At 42.5% G+C, this 18,949-nt stretch overlaps 1 protein-coding gene across 6 annotated transcripts in view; it reads left to right on the top strand.

Annotated features, from left to right (window-relative positions):
* adamts17 (ADAM metallopeptidase with thrombospondin type 1 motif, 17) overlaps nucleotides 1-14,481 on the top strand; it is a 69,077-nt gene extending 54,596 nt beyond the window's left edge. For 2 of the 6 annotated variants that reach the window (XM_078085336.1, XM_040160749.2), the window contains exons 19-23: nucleotides 3,219-3,354; nucleotides 3,845-4,049; nucleotides 4,979-5,131; nucleotides 12,990-13,148; nucleotides 13,619-14,481. In XM_078085336.1, the coding sequence (XP_077941462.1) occupies nucleotides 3,219-3,354; nucleotides 3,845-4,049; nucleotides 4,979-5,131; nucleotides 12,990-13,148; nucleotides 13,619-13,627 (662 nt within the window). In that variant the 3' untranslated portion in view covers nucleotides 13,628-14,481. Of the gene's footprint in view, nucleotides 1-3,218; nucleotides 3,355-3,844; nucleotides 4,050-4,978; nucleotides 5,132-12,989; nucleotides 13,175-13,618 lie in introns of all 6 variants that reach the window. The other 4 variants (XR_013451554.1, XR_013451553.1, XM_078085337.1 and 1 more) reach the window with 4 other exon arrangements.
* The last annotated feature ends 4,468 nt before the right edge of the window (nucleotides 14,482-18,949 follow it).

Here is an 18,949-nt window from a genome sequence, read left to right as displayed (position 1 = left end):
CTATTTTTGGTTACTAGCCATTAGAGTAAATTACTCATGGATATCCCTGAGGGTAGTTGGTTTGGTTTTATATCATTATTGCAAAACAAAGTTATAATTAAATTTCACACGATCCGTGTTTCCATTCATACACTGAAAATAATCAAATTGAATTTACTCAACTTTATGAAACTTTATCAAATCCAGATGTTTTTTACGTTGAATTTAGAATGTAACGTAGATGATTCACAATATCATTGCACATGATTGTGCAAAAGATCCACAATGTCATTGTAATATCCCATTTCTGCACCTTCCTTGTTGATGACAAATATGCCTAGGCTGTGCTTTGTGCTGCAGGTCTTGGATGATTACATCTCCTTTCAATATTCTGTATGTTTAAAGAAAGATGTATTAATGAAATTAATGTAATTTCAATGACGTATATTTCACTGTAAGAACATTGCTACCATACATATTATCCCTTAAGAGAATTCTGATCATATTGTATATTTTAAAACTATATCCAGGAGGTGGGGTTAAAGATTTACATAGAAACGACTGGGCCGGGGAGCTAACCGGGAACTCCATTTCCACCGTGCTGTTCCTGGCCTCCCTCTCGGACAGCTTCCGGGTTGTCATGTGGATGTCATAGTTCCTCTTTTGCCTCACACCTGCACTGCGTAGCTGGTTCCTGGCAAACTCATGGGCAGACTCCAAGCGATCCTGGAGTTTCCTCGCGTACTCAAGCCCTGGAGGACCTGCAGAGGCATCAGGGGGTTTCCCCATCATCATCTCGGCTGGCGTCCGGATCTCTCTGCCTAGCATGAGAAGGGCAGGAGAGCAGGAAGTGGACTCCTGCACCGCAGATCTGTAGGCCATCAGCACAAGAGGAACGTGGTCATCCCAGTCGCGTTGGTGTTTTGCTGTTACTGGGGCCAGCTGTTGCGCCAGCGTGCGGTTAAATCTTTCAACTAGTCCATCACTCTGTGGGTGAAGTGGTGTAGTGCGAGTCTTGTGTGAGCAAAGTTTTTCACACATGGCAGAGAAGTTCCTGCCCTAGTCTGTGTGGATGATTTCAGGTGCGCCAAATCTGCTCAACATCCCTCCCACCAGAGCGTCCACTATAGTCTCTGCCTCCTGGTTTGAGAGGCTGTATGCCTCGGGCCACTTGGTGAAAGTCCATAGCAGTGAGGATGTACCGGTTACCTCTCTCAGTGTGGGAAAACGGTCCGAGGCCATCAATCCCCACCCTCTCCATGGGGCATCCTGCTGGAAACTGTTGGAGTTGGGCATGAGATCTGCCTGCAGGCCCCTTACTTGCAGTGCAGCTGTCGCAGCAGAGGCAGAAGTCCTCTACGTCCTGCCTGTGTTGGCCCCAGTAGAACCCTTGACGGAGGCGGCGCAGGGTCTTATTAACGCCAAAATGACCAGATCCTGGACCCCCGTGTCGCTCCTCAAGGGTGGCAGCCCTCACAAGCTGGGTCAGCTCCCCCATCCAGGCAGGCTGCACCTTGTCCATCTCAACCCCACCAGCAGGTCTCCCTGTTGGGGAATTTCCAACTCCCCCGTCAAAGCACACAGCATCTCTCTCTGTTGCAGACTCCAGAGCATCCTGGAGGGACCCAAGGTGAGCCAGTAGTGTTTGCACGCGCAGGTCGGGTGTCAGTAGAGCCTGGAGAAAATGGTCTCTTGCGAGCTCGCTTTGGATGGGAGGGTGCATGTGGGCGTAGGTGCGGTGAACAAGCCCCTCGATGTCATTAGCTAGCGCGCTCAGTGGTTCCCCCGGCTGCCTCTGTCTGCTGCACACTTCAGAGCGGAGCAGCAGAGCATTGTCCAAAACGTCGCTTAAGAGCCCCGATTAGTGCATCATAATCACTCCTATCGACAGGACTCAGCAGCAGCAAGCAGGACAAAGCATCACCCGTGAGCACATCGCTAGTTGAAGGGCTTTTAATTCCGTGGACCATCCACAGGTCTGAGCTAGCAGTTCAAATTGAGCATGAAAAGCTTCCCAGTCCGCTTTTCCGTCATACCTGGGGGTCTTTATTGTTGGCAGAACAGCGCCCCCGCGTGGCTCAGCGTGCGTCGTCATGTCCATTTCTCTATGGCCGTTAAATCCACCGACAGAGCGGTCCGAGCATCCAAAGCCATCCTCGGCAGCCATCCTCGTGGCCTCATGGCTCCGGCTGCGCCGTCCCGTCCCTTTTCATCGGTTCCCTCCTGCTTTATCTTACGGCGTACGTCCGGATACATCCCTATCAGCGTGGTTAGAGCTAGCCACTTAGCTTCTCCGCAGTCAGCTGATGGGAAGACTTCCAACGGATGGCGAAGTTTTACTTCTGACACCAATGTAGCGACTCTCGCTAATGAAGCTCCAGACAATGGACTCTTTTATGTTTTTTATTACTTGAACAGGCTACTGTGGGCCGTAGCCTACGCCGAACAACGACAAGCACCTCCGACACAACTCCGCTCCCGCGTTACCTACTCCACCGGCCCCCAAACATCCCCACAACACGTCTCCATAGGTGGCACTAGGATGATTGGCGTAACCTTTACTGAACTTCTAAAACATAGTAAATTGGGGCTTCGCTTACTGAACATACCAGTCCGTTACAATATATACGTATATATACACACATGTTCAAATTTTATGTAAATATATTTATCCTTTCATATAATTCATATATTGTATGATATTTACAATAGTTACGATATGGAAGTTATATCATTTTCTGAATTGTTTAACAAAATAAGGACATCTTATTTAAACTGTTGGAATAAATGTTAAATATTTAACTGCAAAGTAATAATGCGAGTTTGATACCCTTTTTTGCATTGAATCTTACTGGAATGTTTACTGAATCTGATTCAGTAATCCAAAAATCCACCAGCCGCCGCCGAGTTTAACGACATATTTCTTTAGCTGGTCAGCACCGACGTTATGTAATAGAATAACAATAAGCATGCACTGTTATAATGGACAATAGAAAATGAGTATGCTCTTTCAATGTTCCATGAGTCAAAATCCTTCGTACATTTAATATTGGGGATGCAGATGGTGTAACAATGCTGTAGAACTACAGTTAAGAGCAACTAAAAAAACAAACAGAAAAAGTATGAACACATGAAAGATATAAAATGCAGAAATGTGTTTCCACTTTCTGATATTGATCAGTCACTCATTATAATGCGGCCCATTTCTTTGTGTTTTGCTTACGTGTGTGTGCATGCAGGTGAGAGGAGGACAGTGGTTTCCTGTGTGAGGATAGCCAATAAAACCATGGAAGCAGTCAACAACAGCTACTGTCATCCTGAAAACCGACCACTACCCAAAGTACGACTCTGCAACTCTCAACCCTGTCAGTACCGGTGAGACCAACACACTCACAGCATTTTGTGTTGGTTTTATTCAGGAAACATCCATATGAATTCCTGACACCATCATGAAGAAAACCTTTGAGTGTTGTAAAGTACTGAAGACTTCTCTCTCATATTTTTAGCTACCATAATTTACAGGTATTGCCCATCGAAAAACTAGTTCATCACTCCGCCGGAACAAAAGAGCAGCTGTCTTCCTCATTGATGAAGGAGCGATATCAGTTAGGTTAACGCTTTATAGGGGGAGACTTCTCCGAGATCACAAAGACCCGTATGACGTCACGATGACGTCCTGTACGAGCGCCATCGATGCTGGAGACAGAAATCCTTTATTTAAAAATAAATATTTTTATTTTATTCTTTATTTTAAAATTTGGTAACAATATTAAGCTAGTAAAAATGAAAGACCTGTTTCTTTCAGACCCAAGGCAAGTAGACTGTAGGTTATGAACTGTCTGTAAACACTTAGCGTTTTTCAAAGGTGGTTGACCGGAGAGTGGGGATCCTGCTCCATCACGTGTGGTAAAGGCCTTCAGCATAGGGAGGTGGTCTGTGTTTACCATCTACAGAATGGCTCACGCATCCACACCAGGGACCTGTACTGCCAAGGAGGGAAACCTCCTGTCCTTCAAGCCTGTGAGGGCCACCTCTGCCTCACTGTGTGGGAGGCTTCAGAGTGGTCTAAGGTACGTTATTCACACACCGAGCTGATGACATGAGAGAAGCATCGTAGGGCAGCACGGTGTACCGGTATAAGCTTTCTGTATGGTATGGTATGAATTTCTCATTTGCAGTCACACATCAATGTTCAGTTCTTTGGTACATGATAATAAATACTGTCAAAGTGTTTTTGAATTGTACTGAATTCATTTGATTTGTTAGTCGTGTATTGATTACATGCAGATGTTGTTACAACTTTATCCGTCTATTTAGTCACACTAAATATTTACATCATGGACCTTTGCTTCCAGAAATGTTCTCTAACTGGATCTCTTCACATTTGAGTTGAATACTGCAGATATATACAGTCAAACTAGTAGCTCAACAAGTTAGCTTCATGTGCTAACTGGGATTGGCGGTGCAACAGCTTTCTCTACGCTGTTGTCATTGCTCACCTCGATTCGCTCAGAGCGGCAGCACTCTGACAACTGTAGAAAACAAACAGCAGTTATAGAAATAATATGAATTGATCTCACCGATTGCCATCCTCGCACTTTAGGTGCACTTTCGTCCGGGGCTCCATGGTCCGTCCTCCTGCGGGTTACACAACTTGTTAAGATGCTGTCAGTTCTCTAAGAGATTTTGTTTTTGAGATTGATGAGATTTCACATTGCTCGTCAACATTTGGGAATCAGCCATGATTCTTATCCTACAAATTTTATCCAACATTCATGAATTTGGAGAGGGAAATATTCAAAACATCCTGAAAAACTGTTGCTCTATGGGAATGCAGAACTGGTATTGGTTTTATTTGTCTAGTTGGTAAGTATTGAAAATATTGTCAACCAGTGCCACAATATCTGGAATGGAAGAATAAGCAAAATCTCCTCCTGTTTCTTTATGCTACTTCCTGTTGCATTATGTTACTGATTCATTGTTTCATCACTTCCTCCAGTGTTCATCAGACTGTGGTCAAGGTGTTCACAAACGGACAGTGTCATGTACAAACCCTGAGGGTGTATGTGATCCTTTTTCCCGGCCCAAAGAAGAGGAGCCCTGTGAGGACCTTTCCAAATGTTACGAATGGAAGACTGGAGACTGGTCCAAGGTAGGACTATCTCAAACTTAAGTGCTTAACATTTGGTTTACACTCAATTAAGGTTAGGAAACTCAACAACTATTAGTTATTTGTTAATATTTCCCATATCCCCTTTCAGCAACTTACTCAGCACTCATTCACCAAAAAAAAGGTAAAGGGTATGTGACGGGGTTCACTCTCTGTACTTGCTGAATCCTACAAAAACGATGGCGTAGTCGTAGGCAGAGTAGGGGACGTTTTATTATTCCGTTTGGAAAGTGCAAACCCGTGAAATCAACATTACAGTAGTAAGGAGAAAAACCAACAAAAGAAATAAACCAAAAAGTCACCATCTTGCTCTCTTTTACCATGACCTGCCATGGCCACCCTCAAACAAAACCCTCCACTTTCCTTTCTTCTTCTTCTTCTTCTTATGGTTTTGATTGGCGGTTGGCAACCAACTTTTGGAGCATTACCGCCACCATCTGGACTGGAGTCTGGTTCAGGAGGTCATCCTACACTTTCCTAAATCCTTACAAATAACCCAGTTATCTTCAAAAAGGAAAACAAAAAATTAAACCAAATTTTACCAGATTCTTTTTTCAGTAACTCATATAAATTTAATGTCATCTGTTTTTCACCAAGTTGTGAAATCAGTCTTTGTCTGGCTTGATGATATTTGGGGCAATACATTATTACATGCTCTATGGTCTCTTGACTTTTGCAATTTTCACACATTCCATCAACGTGCTTTTTCATTATAAATAATGTTCCACTTACTCTTGTATGTCCTAGTCTCATTCTGGTCACCATGTCTTCTTCTTACTTACTTCTGTATGTATTCCTGCTCTTCCCCACTTTTCCTTGAATTCTATACAGGTGCCTCCCAGATTGTTCATTATCCCACATAAACTGCCATTTGGCATTTGTTTTTGCTTTAATTATACTTTTGACTTCAGCTTTACTATATTTAATATCCACCTCTATATCCGGCAGCTCTGCTGCTTTCTTCGCACACTTATCTGCCAGTTCATTACCTCCTACACCTATATGGGCTGTATCCATATAAATGTAGTACTAATCCCGGAGTTAACCAGATTGTTAACCAGCTGCAGCATGTCATATACTATATCCTGTCTAGACTCAGAATGCAGAAGTTTAAGGCTTGTCAAAGCTGAGCTGGAGTCTGATGTAATGACAGCTTGCTTAGGTCTGTTGCTCTCTACCCACAGCAAGGCCATCCATATTGCACAGTTCTGCTGTGTATACAGCTAGATCATTATTAATTCTTCTAGAAAACTTAATGTTTAATTGAGGGATAACATGCGATTCCCATTTTCGTATCAGTCTTCTTTGATGCATCCGTATATATATAGGTTGCTTCTTTATATTTCCTTGAAATATATCTCTGTACTCTGTAGTGATCCACTTCAGCAACTTCCTTTTCCTCCAGTAAGCCTAAGTCTACTGGAACCTCTGCCAAAAGCCAAGGAGGAACCGCTGGACGCCATGTTAACAGCCACGTCCCTCCACCGCCGTAATGTTCTCACCCATCCCCACACTCACCCACCTGTCCCACCGGCTGGGCTTCACTCATCCCCTCTTCCTCCCTGGCCTCCCTGTCACCCCCCCGGTTCTGGTCCTGAGTGGACGGGTTCTTTACTGGACAAACCCTCGCCAGGTGTCCCTCTTCACCACAACGGAAACACCTCCCATCATCCGATGCAGCAAACAACACGTAATCGAACCCCTTGATCCTCACCTTGATCACCAGGCTGAGAGCCTGGGCTTTGCTGAGGACCATGTGAAGCTGTCTACTGTGAGACACCACATGTCTCAGCAAAGGAGACCTGCACCCTGCCTGAGGACACCTTCTTTAACGGGGACACCAACTTCCCGTGCTTCACCAGCTCCTCGAGCAGCACTTCGTCCGGAACGAACGGCGGAACGTTTGATACCGTCAACTTGGCAGCCGGCACGGCGAGCGGCAGAACGGGCACGAGTGCCACGCCGATGCCACCTCGTGTGCCTTCTCCATGCTGTCCACGAAGATGATCGCCGCGCGGTTCATCCATGCAGCAGACCAACCAACCCCCCCCCACGGCCAGGCCGCAGTCCTCCACAGAGCACGCGAAGCCTGGCGCGAGCTTCTCACATCCGACGATCTTTTGCAGCAGGAAGTCTTCCTGCTTGGTGTAGCTCCATATCTGGAAAGTAGTCCTCCAGCTTTATCCCCTTCATATTCTTGGAGGTCTTCAGGAAAAGTTTAACCCTCCCCATGATGTACCAATTGGTGGCCGTCCCGCCAGACACAAAGCCAGACTTCAAAGTGGAGACCCTCCTCCCAGGGTGGACAGAATCAAATAGATGCTGTGTACATCATTGGATGATGTACAAGATGTACAGTTGTTTAGTTCCTAATACAGAAATGATCCAAATCTATATATAATATCACACAAACTATAATCCCTACCCCTAGTAGTACTTTTCTGCTTTGAAGCCTAATATTATACTTACGTATAATTTGAGGTACTTTTTGTGTATGAGTATTTCATTTTCATTTGAATATGTCGCATACTTCTACTCCATTAGGATTTCAAAGACAAATGTTTTCCTTGTTCACCACTCAAATAGTGTACATGTACCTTGAGTTACTTTTAAGACTCACATTAATAAAACATAGTACATTACATAGATATAGTGCATATAATGCTTCAATAAATGTAGGATTTTCCTGAATTCTACAGTTGTGGGGCTTAAAATGAGAGAACAAGCAGGTTTGAGAGTCAAACAGCATTAGCCTCAGCAGATAAAGGAAATTAGTCCTGATATCTGATGAATTATTTTAAAAATAAGTCAAAAACGGTACTGTTCTGAATAAGTCAAGTCAAGTCAAGTCATTTTATTTTGTATAGCCCAGAATCGCAAATTACAAATTTGCCTCAGAGGGCTTTACAGTCTGTACACATACGACATCCTCTGCCCCGAAACCCACCATCGGCACAGGAAAAACTCCCCAAAAAAATGAAAAAACCCTTACAAGAGGGAAAAAAGGGAAGAAACCTTAGGGAGAACGTCGGAGGAGGGATCCCACTCCCGGGATGGACAGACTACAATGGATGCCATGGGTACAGAATGAACAATGTATAATACATGCAATTCCTATGACAGAAATGATTCAAGTAATTGTGAGTAGTAAGCCAGGCGCACAGCAGGACCACTGCAGAGGCAACCACCATCAGATAGAACCACCATCCACAGAATCCTGTGGGGAGGGAGAGCACAGAGATTTTAGGAGAGGGTAATGTTGGTTTATGAGTAAAGTAATATGATTAATATCTAAAATAATGATGATGATGATGATGATGATGATGGCAGCAGCAGGCGTCAGCATGGCCACGGTAGGTGTCAGGACCAGGGTCCCGAAGGAACCACGATCTATGGAGACCTGATAGGGGCGAAAGCACAAAAAAAAAACTCCCGGAAAGAAGCTGAATTAGTCATGTGCATTAATAAAACTTGAATTATGGTAGAAAGAGAGCGTGAGAGAGGAGCTCGGTGTGTCCTAAGAAGTCCCCCGGCATTCTAAGCCTATAGCAGCTTAACTAAGGGCTGGTCCGGACTAACCTGAGCCAGCCCTAACTATAGGCAGAATCAAAGAGGAACGTTTTAAGTTTTACTTTAAAAGAGCTAACCGAATCTGCCCCCCGGACTGAAAGTGGAACCTGGTTCCACAAAAGAGGAGCTTGATAACTGAAGGCTCTGGCCCCCAGCCTACTTTTTAAAACCATAGGAACAACAAGTAACCCAGCATCTATGGAGCGCAGTTGCCTTGTAGGGCAATACGGTGTTACAAGCTCTTGAAGATACAACGGTGCCTCACCAGCAAGTGCCTTGTAGGTGAGGAGAAGTACCTTAAAATCTATTCTTGATTTAACAGGGAGCCAGTGCAGAGAAGTTAATACAGGAGTGATATGATCCCTTTTCTTAGTTCTTGTTAATACACGTGCTGCAGCATTCTGAATCAGCTGGAGAGGCTTAAGAGATTTACAAGAGCAGCCTGATAACAAAGAATTACAGTAGTCCAGTCTGGAAGTGACAAACGCATGAACTAATTTTTCTGCATCACTTTGAGACAGGAAGTTCCTGATTTTTGATATGTTACGTAGATGGAAATAGGCAGTCCTTGAAGTCTTCTTTATATGCGAGTTGAAGGTCATATCCTGGTCGAAGAGAACTCCCAGATTCCTGACGGTGCTGCTGGGTACCAGAGCAATTCCATCCATAAAAACTGTATCACGCGACAGCTGGCTTCGAAGGCGCTCTGGGCCTATCAGGATAACTTCCGTTTTTTCTGAGTTTAGCATCAGGAAGTTGCCGGTCATCCAAGTTTTGATGTCTCCAAGACATTCTTGGAGTCTAACTAACTGGTCCGTCTCTTCTGGCTTGATCGACAGATACAGTTGAGTATCGTCTGCATAACAATGGAAGTTTATGCGGTGTTTCCTGATAAGATCGCCCAAAAGAAGCATATAGAGGGTAAATAAAATCGGTCCAAGTACAGAACCTTGTGGGACTCCGTGACCAACATTGGTGGTCTTTGAGGATTCACCGTTTACAAGCACAAACTGGGATCGATCCGATAAGTAGGATTTAAACCAGCTGAGTGCAGTTCCTTTGATACCAATTAAATGTTCTAGTCTCTGCAACAGGATACAATGGTCTATGGTATCAAATGCGGCACTGAGGTCCAGCAAGACAAGAAAAGAGATGAGTCCTTGGTCCGATGCAAGTAGAAGATCATTCGTAATTTTTACCAGTGCTGTTTCTGTACTGTGATGCACTCGGAATCCTGACTGGAAATCCTCGAACAAAGCATTGTTTTGTAGAAAGTCACATAATTGATTTGCGACGGATTTCTCAAGGATCTTAGAGAGGAAGGGAAGATTAGAGATAGGTCTGTAGTTAGCCAACACCTCTGGAGCAAGAGTAGGTTTCTTAAGAAGAGGTTTAATTACAGCTACCTTGAAGGACTGTGGTACATGTCCTGTCAACAAAGACAGATTCATAATATCTAATAAGGATGTGCTAACTAAAGGAAAAACTTCCTTAAGCAGTTTGGTCGGAATCGGATCCAAGAGACAAGTAGAAGATTTTGACTTTGAAAATAAAGAAGTCAGTTGATCAAGGTTGATGGAAGAGAAGGCATCCAAACAGGCATCAGGGCCCACTGCTGCATCCAAGGAGGACAGGTAACAATAACATTCTTTACAGAATTAGATTTTCAAGATTGTCAAGAGATTACAATTGTTCATCTAGCTTTGCTCTGGTCTACTACACTTGCTGTTCAGAGTGCCACATGAGGAAACATAAAACATTGGCATGAAAAGAAACAGCCGGTGTGGATTGGAAATCGGTCGAAATCAAAAGTATGAGAAACCTGAATATGCTTTGTTGCATTTTGGGGTTTATTCAATTCAATTATTTTTCATTTTGTATAGCCCAAAATCACAAATTACAAATTTTCCTCAGAGTACAATCTGTGCACATGCAACACACTCTGTCCCGAAACCCTCACATCGGCACAGGAAAAACTCACACCCCAAATCATTCCTTTGACAGAAACGTTACAAATATGTAAGTGAGCCCAATTCCACCTCCAGCTGGCAGCGTTCCCTGAGCCGCCCCCCCCACTCTGTCCCCTCTGCAGCCGAACCACACCTGCCACCACAATGACCTTTCATATCGATATATCTGTACTTTTCTCCACGTCCTTGCTTTGAGCAGGGAATATATTAAAGAAGATGGGGTCATTACAAAACAAAATTGGGAAACCTTTTCTTATTTTGTAAGCACTGTTAAGTGAAAAATCTGAATATCCAATGGAGAATGTTTTCTCAAATTGACTGCTTGTGAATGGTGGATGCTTCCTGGCAGTGTTCACTGATGAAATGTCTCAGAGTGTAATATACTAGAGCAGGGGTGTCAAACTCAATTGCACACGGGGCCAAAATTCAAAACACACTTCAGGTCACGGGCCGAACAGAATAAACATTTATTGAACACACTAAAACTAAAATTTTCTTTTAACATAAATATAAATACAAACAGACAGGAATTTTATTCTGCAATAAATAAACTTAAACTTAACTTAACTTAAAATATCTTGCTCTCCATAAAAATATATCCAGTCAAAATTATACAAGTTAGAAATATGAACATGCTGCAAAACAAAACCTGGAACTATAAATAAAACGTGTGCTTTTCAGAAATAACAAATAACGATTCAAAACATTCAGTTTTCTTTGCTCTTATGCCATTTTATCAGAGCTGGATGCTTTGCATCTTTTTTTGGCAAAGTTGGTTTATGTTTGGCGCGAGGTCCCGTGTTGTGGAGACTCTCAGGATGGACTGAAGGTGCTCATCAGTGAGACGACTCCTGTGTGCTGTTTTGTTTGTCTTCATCACTGAGAACAGCTTCTCACACAGATATGTGCTACCAAACACGCACAAGGTTCGAGCCGCATGTAGACGGAGCTGGGACATTGTTGCGGGACTGGAGTGAATAAACAGTGTCGTACTTTGTCTTTAGTGTCCCATCACACTGCAGCTCAATCAGCTCCATCTGAATCTGCACAGGTGCAGTTTCCACGTCGACGGCAAATGGGTTGCCAAACAACTCAAAATTCTCTTTTTGTTCCTCAAAATCACCAAAGCGCCGTGCGAACTCCGTGCGCAGTGCGCTCAGTTTATCAGCAAAGTGCGTATTTGGGAACACCGCTATGCCGCATTACTTGGCAACAGGGACAGTGGGGCGAGTTGCACCGGTGCATTTGTGTCTCCCATAAAATCAGCTTCACTTGAAATGCCTTCACTGCGTCATACATGTCAGTGATCATGCGGTTGCGTCCCTGGAGCTGGAGGTTTAAGGCATTGAGACGTGCGGTTATGTCAGCCAGAAACGCCACGGAAAGCGCTCGGCAAGGCAGCTGAAGCGCTGCATTATGGGATCTGTAGTTTATTTTGTTATCAGCGCTTCATATCGTCGGGCCATTGGTAACAAGTGATCTCGCGGGCCAGATATAATTGCATGCCGGGCCGGATATGGCCCGCGGGCCTTGAGTTTGACATATATGTACTAGAGCAATGTACAACAATAGCCTGTTACTGTTGCTGTCCTGCTTTGAGGGATTATGTATTTGATGACTTGGATCAACTGTTTTGGGAAATATTTTGATCTTTTGTAAAATGACACGTGACGAATCATATCAACCTTGTGTTTATCTGTAAAGTGCAGATCTGGAATAAGGCTGCTCTTGTTAATAATATTTTTATTGATGACTCCCCTGGTAAAACTAAAGTTAAATTAATGAAAAGATTGTTAGCCTCAGTATTGGGGCGATGGTGGCGCATGGAGTAGAGAGGGTGCACCAGGAACCGCAAGGTCAGCGGTTTGAATCCTGGCTACAAAATAAAATGACTTGACTTGACTACTAAAAACCATGGGCTAAAATGCAATGTAAGTTGCTTTGGATGAAAGTGTCAGCTAAATTACCTGTAATGTAATCTCATTATTCAATTTATTTTATTTTGTACAGCCCAAAATCACAAATGACAGATTTACCTCAGAGGGCTTTACAGTCTGTCCCGATTCTAAAGACTGGAAGCAGGGTAAAAGCCTGGCTTTGTTCAAGGATTCAAAAATATACCTGCAATATACCTGTTAGATCACTAATTAACACAAAAAACTTAAATGTTAATTTGCAAGAAAACCGAAACGTAGAAATTACTTAAGTTACTTACATTTTGAAAAAAAACCCACCTGTGTTGACATCAATGGAAAACTAGAGCATCACACTGAAAACTGATATCTAATTTACTGTTTCAGTGCTCGGCATCCTGTGGGAAGGGCCTGCAGTCGAGAGTGGTCCAGTGTATGCACAAACTGACTGGTCGGCATGGCAATGACTGCTCAGTGATGCTTAGACCACCCACCTACCGACCATGTCATCAAGGTACCTGCATTGATCAAATCAATGTGAACAGGGTAGGTGTGACATTTGTCACAATTCTGTTCTACTTTGAGGTTGAAAGGTTAAGGTTTATTTATTCATTTGAAAAAGTACAGTTCATAGCCAAAGACTTTTGACCACAGAGTTAAACCAAAAGCTTGTCAAAGCACTAAAAATATGATTTTGCTATCATAAGTTTTTAAAGATGTGCCTCCAATGCTGTCAAACTGTTTAATAGTTAACATTTTACATATTTTGCAAGAAAAACGTGCAAGAACAAATATGCAAACTAACCATTTTCCTCCATACTTCTTATCTATTCTGTCTGCAGCTTCCAAATAGAAGATGAAATTGTGTATTAAAAAAATATTTGTAAGGTGTTCATTGTGTTCTAACCCACACTGTCATACACACTGTTAGTTTAGGTATTTTGTTGTATTTTGTCATTTAGGATTTGGAATTTGTAATGTATCACATTGAAATGCCTCCCACCTTCCCTCCCCAGCTGCTCTGACCTTCCAATGCACTGGGACCAGTGGTGCTGTCGTGTGATCCGAGAGACAAACCTCTGTCAGGACATGAGGTGGTTCCAGCGCTGCTGTGAAACCTGTCGGGATATTTATGCCAAGAAAATGCTGAAGGAAAAGTGAATGACCAAATGCACTTTTCCTCCAGACAACTTTCCCTTTTCTAAATGTTCTACATTATTAATTATAAAGTACAACATATTATTAGAAAACAAATTAATGGAACTTTTTTATTCAGAAAGGGAAAATGCCAAGTGCGGCCAAATGTCCCTCAGTATTTCACCATTGCTCCCGACAAGTAATTATACATTACAGGATACTGACTGCAGTTTTTATATCCTAGGCTCAACTTTTGAATATGAACAATATAAAAAGGATGTGAATTTGTTCAAAAAATATTTGAATCTAATGCATTTAAGCAAATAGCATGGGATTTGTATGTATAATTGTCTTCAATTCGCAGATGGCTGATTACAACTAATCACTATATTCTCAGCTAAATTGATCATCAAAATGTGAATTATTATTTACAATACATTCCACAAATATGGGCAAAATTAAATGCATTTTATGACATTTTCATCTGCCTGTTCTATGCTCTACAATATGTTGACATGTTACTTGTCTCTTGAGTTGTGTGATGTCTTGTGAAATAATTTTGACAATTGTAATTGTTAAGGATAAAAGTGATATATGAAGATATTTACTAGTTATTTGAAATTGAAAAAATAAACTAGAAACTAGTAAAGTAAGAGGAATGCATGGTAGCAGTACAAATAAATTCAAATGAAATTGATGTCAAAGTCATATTTTAAAAATCGAATAAATTCTTTTAACTCTTTTGCTTTTTACACAATATGATTATTTGGCAAACTCCAGAGTCGGAAGAACCGTCACAACCATTCCATACATTGTTGGTTAGTTCTGATGACTTGCATTGATTGGAGTCAGCCAGGGTTGCTTTTGAAAAAAATGAAATGTGTGTTAGTTTCCGTTGGCTTCCGTTGACCACGCATGCAAGACGTGATGTGGCGTGATTTTTTTCATCAATGGCAGACGATCAAGCAGCACTGCCTTGGCGATCGACCAGTCTATACTCATAGAATCAGGACTAGCCAGTTGTACGTTCTGCCTTCTAACTATTTGTCAACACTATTGTACAGGTAAGTTATATCAGTTATATCAATTCATTGACCAGATGGACATATGATGGATATAAGATTCAGATGAAAATGTCCAAAGTCCTCACTGAGACACAATACGAAGGTTTCTCATCTTTGTAAATGTAGATCATTTTGGGGGGTCGTTGTGGCGCAGGATTAGAGAGGGGGCGCCGGGAACCGCAAGGTTGGTGGTGGAGGTGTCCCAGAGTAAGAGGAACCATCTCTTAATTGCTCCCTGGGCAAAAATGTAAAAAAAAAAAATTAAATGGAATGTAAGTCGCTTTGGATAAAAGCGTCAGCTAAATGACTGAATGAATCACAGTAGAACATATTCAAAGAAAAGACAAATTTAAAATAATCTTAAAATAGACAATGATTTATATAAGAGACAGTTAGTGAGACAGCGTATGGGACACTATAAGAGACAGTAGGAGATACAGTGTGTGGGACACTATAAGAGACAGTTTGAGATACAGTGTGTGGGACACTATGAGAGACAGTAGGAGATACAGTGTGTGGGACACTATAAGAGACAGTAGGAGATACAGTGTGTGGGACACTATGAGAGACAGTTTGAGATACAGCGTGTGGGACACTATAAGAGACAGAAGGAGATACAGTGTGTGGGACACTATAAGAGACAGTAGGAGATACAGCGTGTGGGACACTATAAGAGACAGTAGGAGATACAGTGTGTGGGACACTATAAGAGACAGTAGGAGATACAGCGTGTGGGACACTATAAGAGACAGTAGGAGATACAGCGTGTGGGACACTATGAGAGACAGTAGGAGATACAGCGTGTGGGACACTATAAGAGACAGTTTGAGATACAGTGTGTGGGACACTATGAGAGACAGTAGGAGATACAGTGTGGGACACTATGAGAGACAGTAGGAGATACAGTGTGTGGGACACTATGAGAGACAGTAGGAGATACAGCGTGTGGGACACTATAAGAGACAGTAGGAGATACAGCGTGTGGGACACTATAAGAGACAATTTGAGATACAGTGTGTGGGACACTATGAGAGACAGTTTGAGATACAGTGTGTGGGACACTATGAGAGACAGTTTGAGATACAGTGTGTGGGACACTATAAGAGACAGTAGGAGATACAGTGTGTGGGACACTATGAGAGACAGTTTGAGATACAGTGTGTGGGACACTATAAGAGACAGTAGGAGATACAGTGTGTGGGACACTATGAGAGACAGTTTGAGATACAGTGTGTGGGACACTATAAGAGACAGTAGGAGATACAGTGTGTGGGACACTATGAGAGACAGTAGGAGATACAGTGTGTGGGACACTATGAGAGACAGTAGGAGATACAGTGTGTGGGACACTATAAGAGACAGTAGGAGATACAGTGTGTGGGACACTATGAGAGACAGTAGGAGATACAGTGTGTGGGACACTATGAGAGACAGTAGGAGATACAGTGTGTGGGACACTATGAGAGACAGTAGGAGATACAGTGTGTGGGACACTATGAGAGACAGTAGGAGATACAGTGTGTGGGACACTATGAGAGACAGTAGGAGATACAGCATGTGGGACACTATGAGAGACAGTAGGAGATACAGCGTGTGGGACACTATGAGAGACAGTAGGAGATACAGCGTGTGGGACACTATAAGAGACAGAAGGAGATACAGTGTGTGGGACACTATGAGAGACAGTAGGAGATACAGCGTGTGGGACACTATGAGAGACAGTAGGAGATACAGTGTGTGGGACACTATGAGAGACAGTAGGAGATACAGTGTGTGGGACACTATGAGAGACAGTAGGAGATACAGCGTGTGGGACACTATGAGAGACAGTAGGAGATACAGCGTGTGGGACACTATGAGAGACAGTAGGAGATACAGCGTGTGGGACACTATAAGAGACAGTAGGAGATACAGTGTGTGGGACACTATAAGAGACAGTTTGAGATACAGTGTGTGGGACACTATAAGAGACAGTAGGAGATACAGTGTGTGGGACACTATGAGAGACAGTAGGAGATACAGCGTGTGGGACACTATGAGAGACAGTAGGAGATACAGCGTGTGGGACACTATGAGAGACAGTAGGAGATACAGTGTGTGGGACACTATGAGAGACAGTAGGAGATACAGCGTGTGGGACACTATGAGAGACAGTAGGAGATACAGCGTGTGGGACACTATGAGAGACAGTAGGAGATACAGCGTGTGGGACACTATAAGAGACAGTAGGAGATACAGTGTGTGGGACACTATAAGAGACAGTTTGAGATACAGTGTGTGGGACACTATAAGAGACAGTAGGAGATACAGTGTGTGGGACACTATAAGAGACAGTAGGAGATACAGTGTGTGGGACACTATAAGAGACAGTTTGAGATACAGTGTGTGGGACACTATAAGAGACAGTAGGAGATACAGCGTGTGGGACACTATAAGAGACAGTAGGAGATACAGCGTGTGGGACACTATAAGAGACAGTTTGTGATATATTTCAGGCTGAGAGAAGAACATTTTCTGGTTATTTTAAATAAAAATAAAATCAGTTAATGTATGATACTTTAGTAATTTATAATTACTTTTAGCTCAAAGTAATATTGCAATCTTAAGGCAGAGGAGATTCCATCAATGCTGTTGATAAAAACCCCAAACAGCAAACACGTTCATTAACTTGTATGCATGGACTTTTACTTTTTGTCTTGCATAGGATCCGAGCTCTTCTCCTCCAGCTTGATGCTGCTTCCTGCTCCATAAAACACGAATAAATGTGAAGTTAGTTTATAATCACAACACGAAACAAAAGGAGCAAAGCAAGCTCCGTTTTTTGTGTATTTATTCTGTATCACTGACTTAGAAAGTGATATTTCAGGTTGATAACTTGTCTACCTGAGCTCACTTTGATTCACTTCTCTTCATAATATGAAGTATAAACTATAAATGAAACTGTCATAACCTCAGTAAGATATTAGTCAGCCTCTAAAGTGTGAAAGTCATTAAAGTGACTTTTCACTAATAACCAACAATCTCCCCACGTTTAGCAGGACGTTTTCAAACCACTGTCCTTTAGGGACACAGTCAAGCCCCAAGCCTCACACACACACACACACACACACACACACACACACACACATTCAACCAGCTCCCACGTCACACCTTGAGAAGACGGTGTTACATACGTTTGTGACTAAGCAACATAGAACACACATGACAGGTGGAGGCGTTTGATACGACTGCTCAGTGCAAGGCGAGGGTGTGGTGCACACAGCAGGTGGAGGACAAAGCGAACGTGACGAGTGTGCAGGTGCCTGTGCATGAAACGGCCAAGCAGGCAAGTGAAGACTAGCCACAAAGACTAGCTAGCAAACTTGACCCGTTTTACAAATTCTCGCATCAGAAGCTCTAGTCTGATTCGTCAAGTTGAACGTTTACAGCATCCAATCAAAGTCTACCTTTTATTCCCAGTTGGCAGCTGACTTGATGACGTGGTCTTGCTAATGCATTTTAATAGTTTGGTTTAATTTTCATTTAAACTAAAGAATTGTATATAATGGAGCACCAGAGTAAATATATTATATATAAGACATAAAATAACTAGGTAAAATATCTCAATGGATCAGATCAGAGTTCTTATACAGTCAAACATCTTTCTAAAGCAGATGAACTTTACTGGATCACACTGACAGGTGTAAATCTAATTTGTATTCATATTGGATGGAAGAAACACATAAAACGTTACTGAGGTGAACATTAAATTCAGGGCTGTTGTTACATCACACTGCATTAGCTTTATAATGGTTTCCTCTTCATAAGAGCGGTTGGATACAGTAACAATTAAACCGTTCATATTTTATTGGATAGGACTACATCCCAAATACACACAAACCGTTTGTCTTCCTGTTACTCAAACATCAAGAGGGTGATAATCAGTGTGGTGCTCCTCGTCCAGGTTAAATGCACATTGCAATGAACAAAATGCAATTTTTAGAGTGTAGGTTCTCAAGATCACACTGTGCAAATTTGAAAAGAATCTGGTTCAATCCCGAGGAGGAGTTTGGTCTTTTACAACTTCAAGAAATCATGAAAATAGGCCAAAAAGGCCGATTTTCAACGATTAATAGCAGCGCCCCTTATTCTTCAAATATTCTCAAA

The sequence above is a fragment of the Gasterosteus aculeatus genome, chromosome 12 (assembly GCF_964276395.1).
Source record: "Gasterosteus aculeatus chromosome 12, fGasAcu3.hap1.1, whole genome shotgun sequence".
Lineage (NCBI taxonomy): Eukaryota > Metazoa > Chordata > Actinopteri > Perciformes > Gasterosteidae > Gasterosteus > Gasterosteus aculeatus.
Note: the sequence above shows the minus strand (reverse complement) of the source record. Positions and strands in the feature narration are given on the sequence as shown.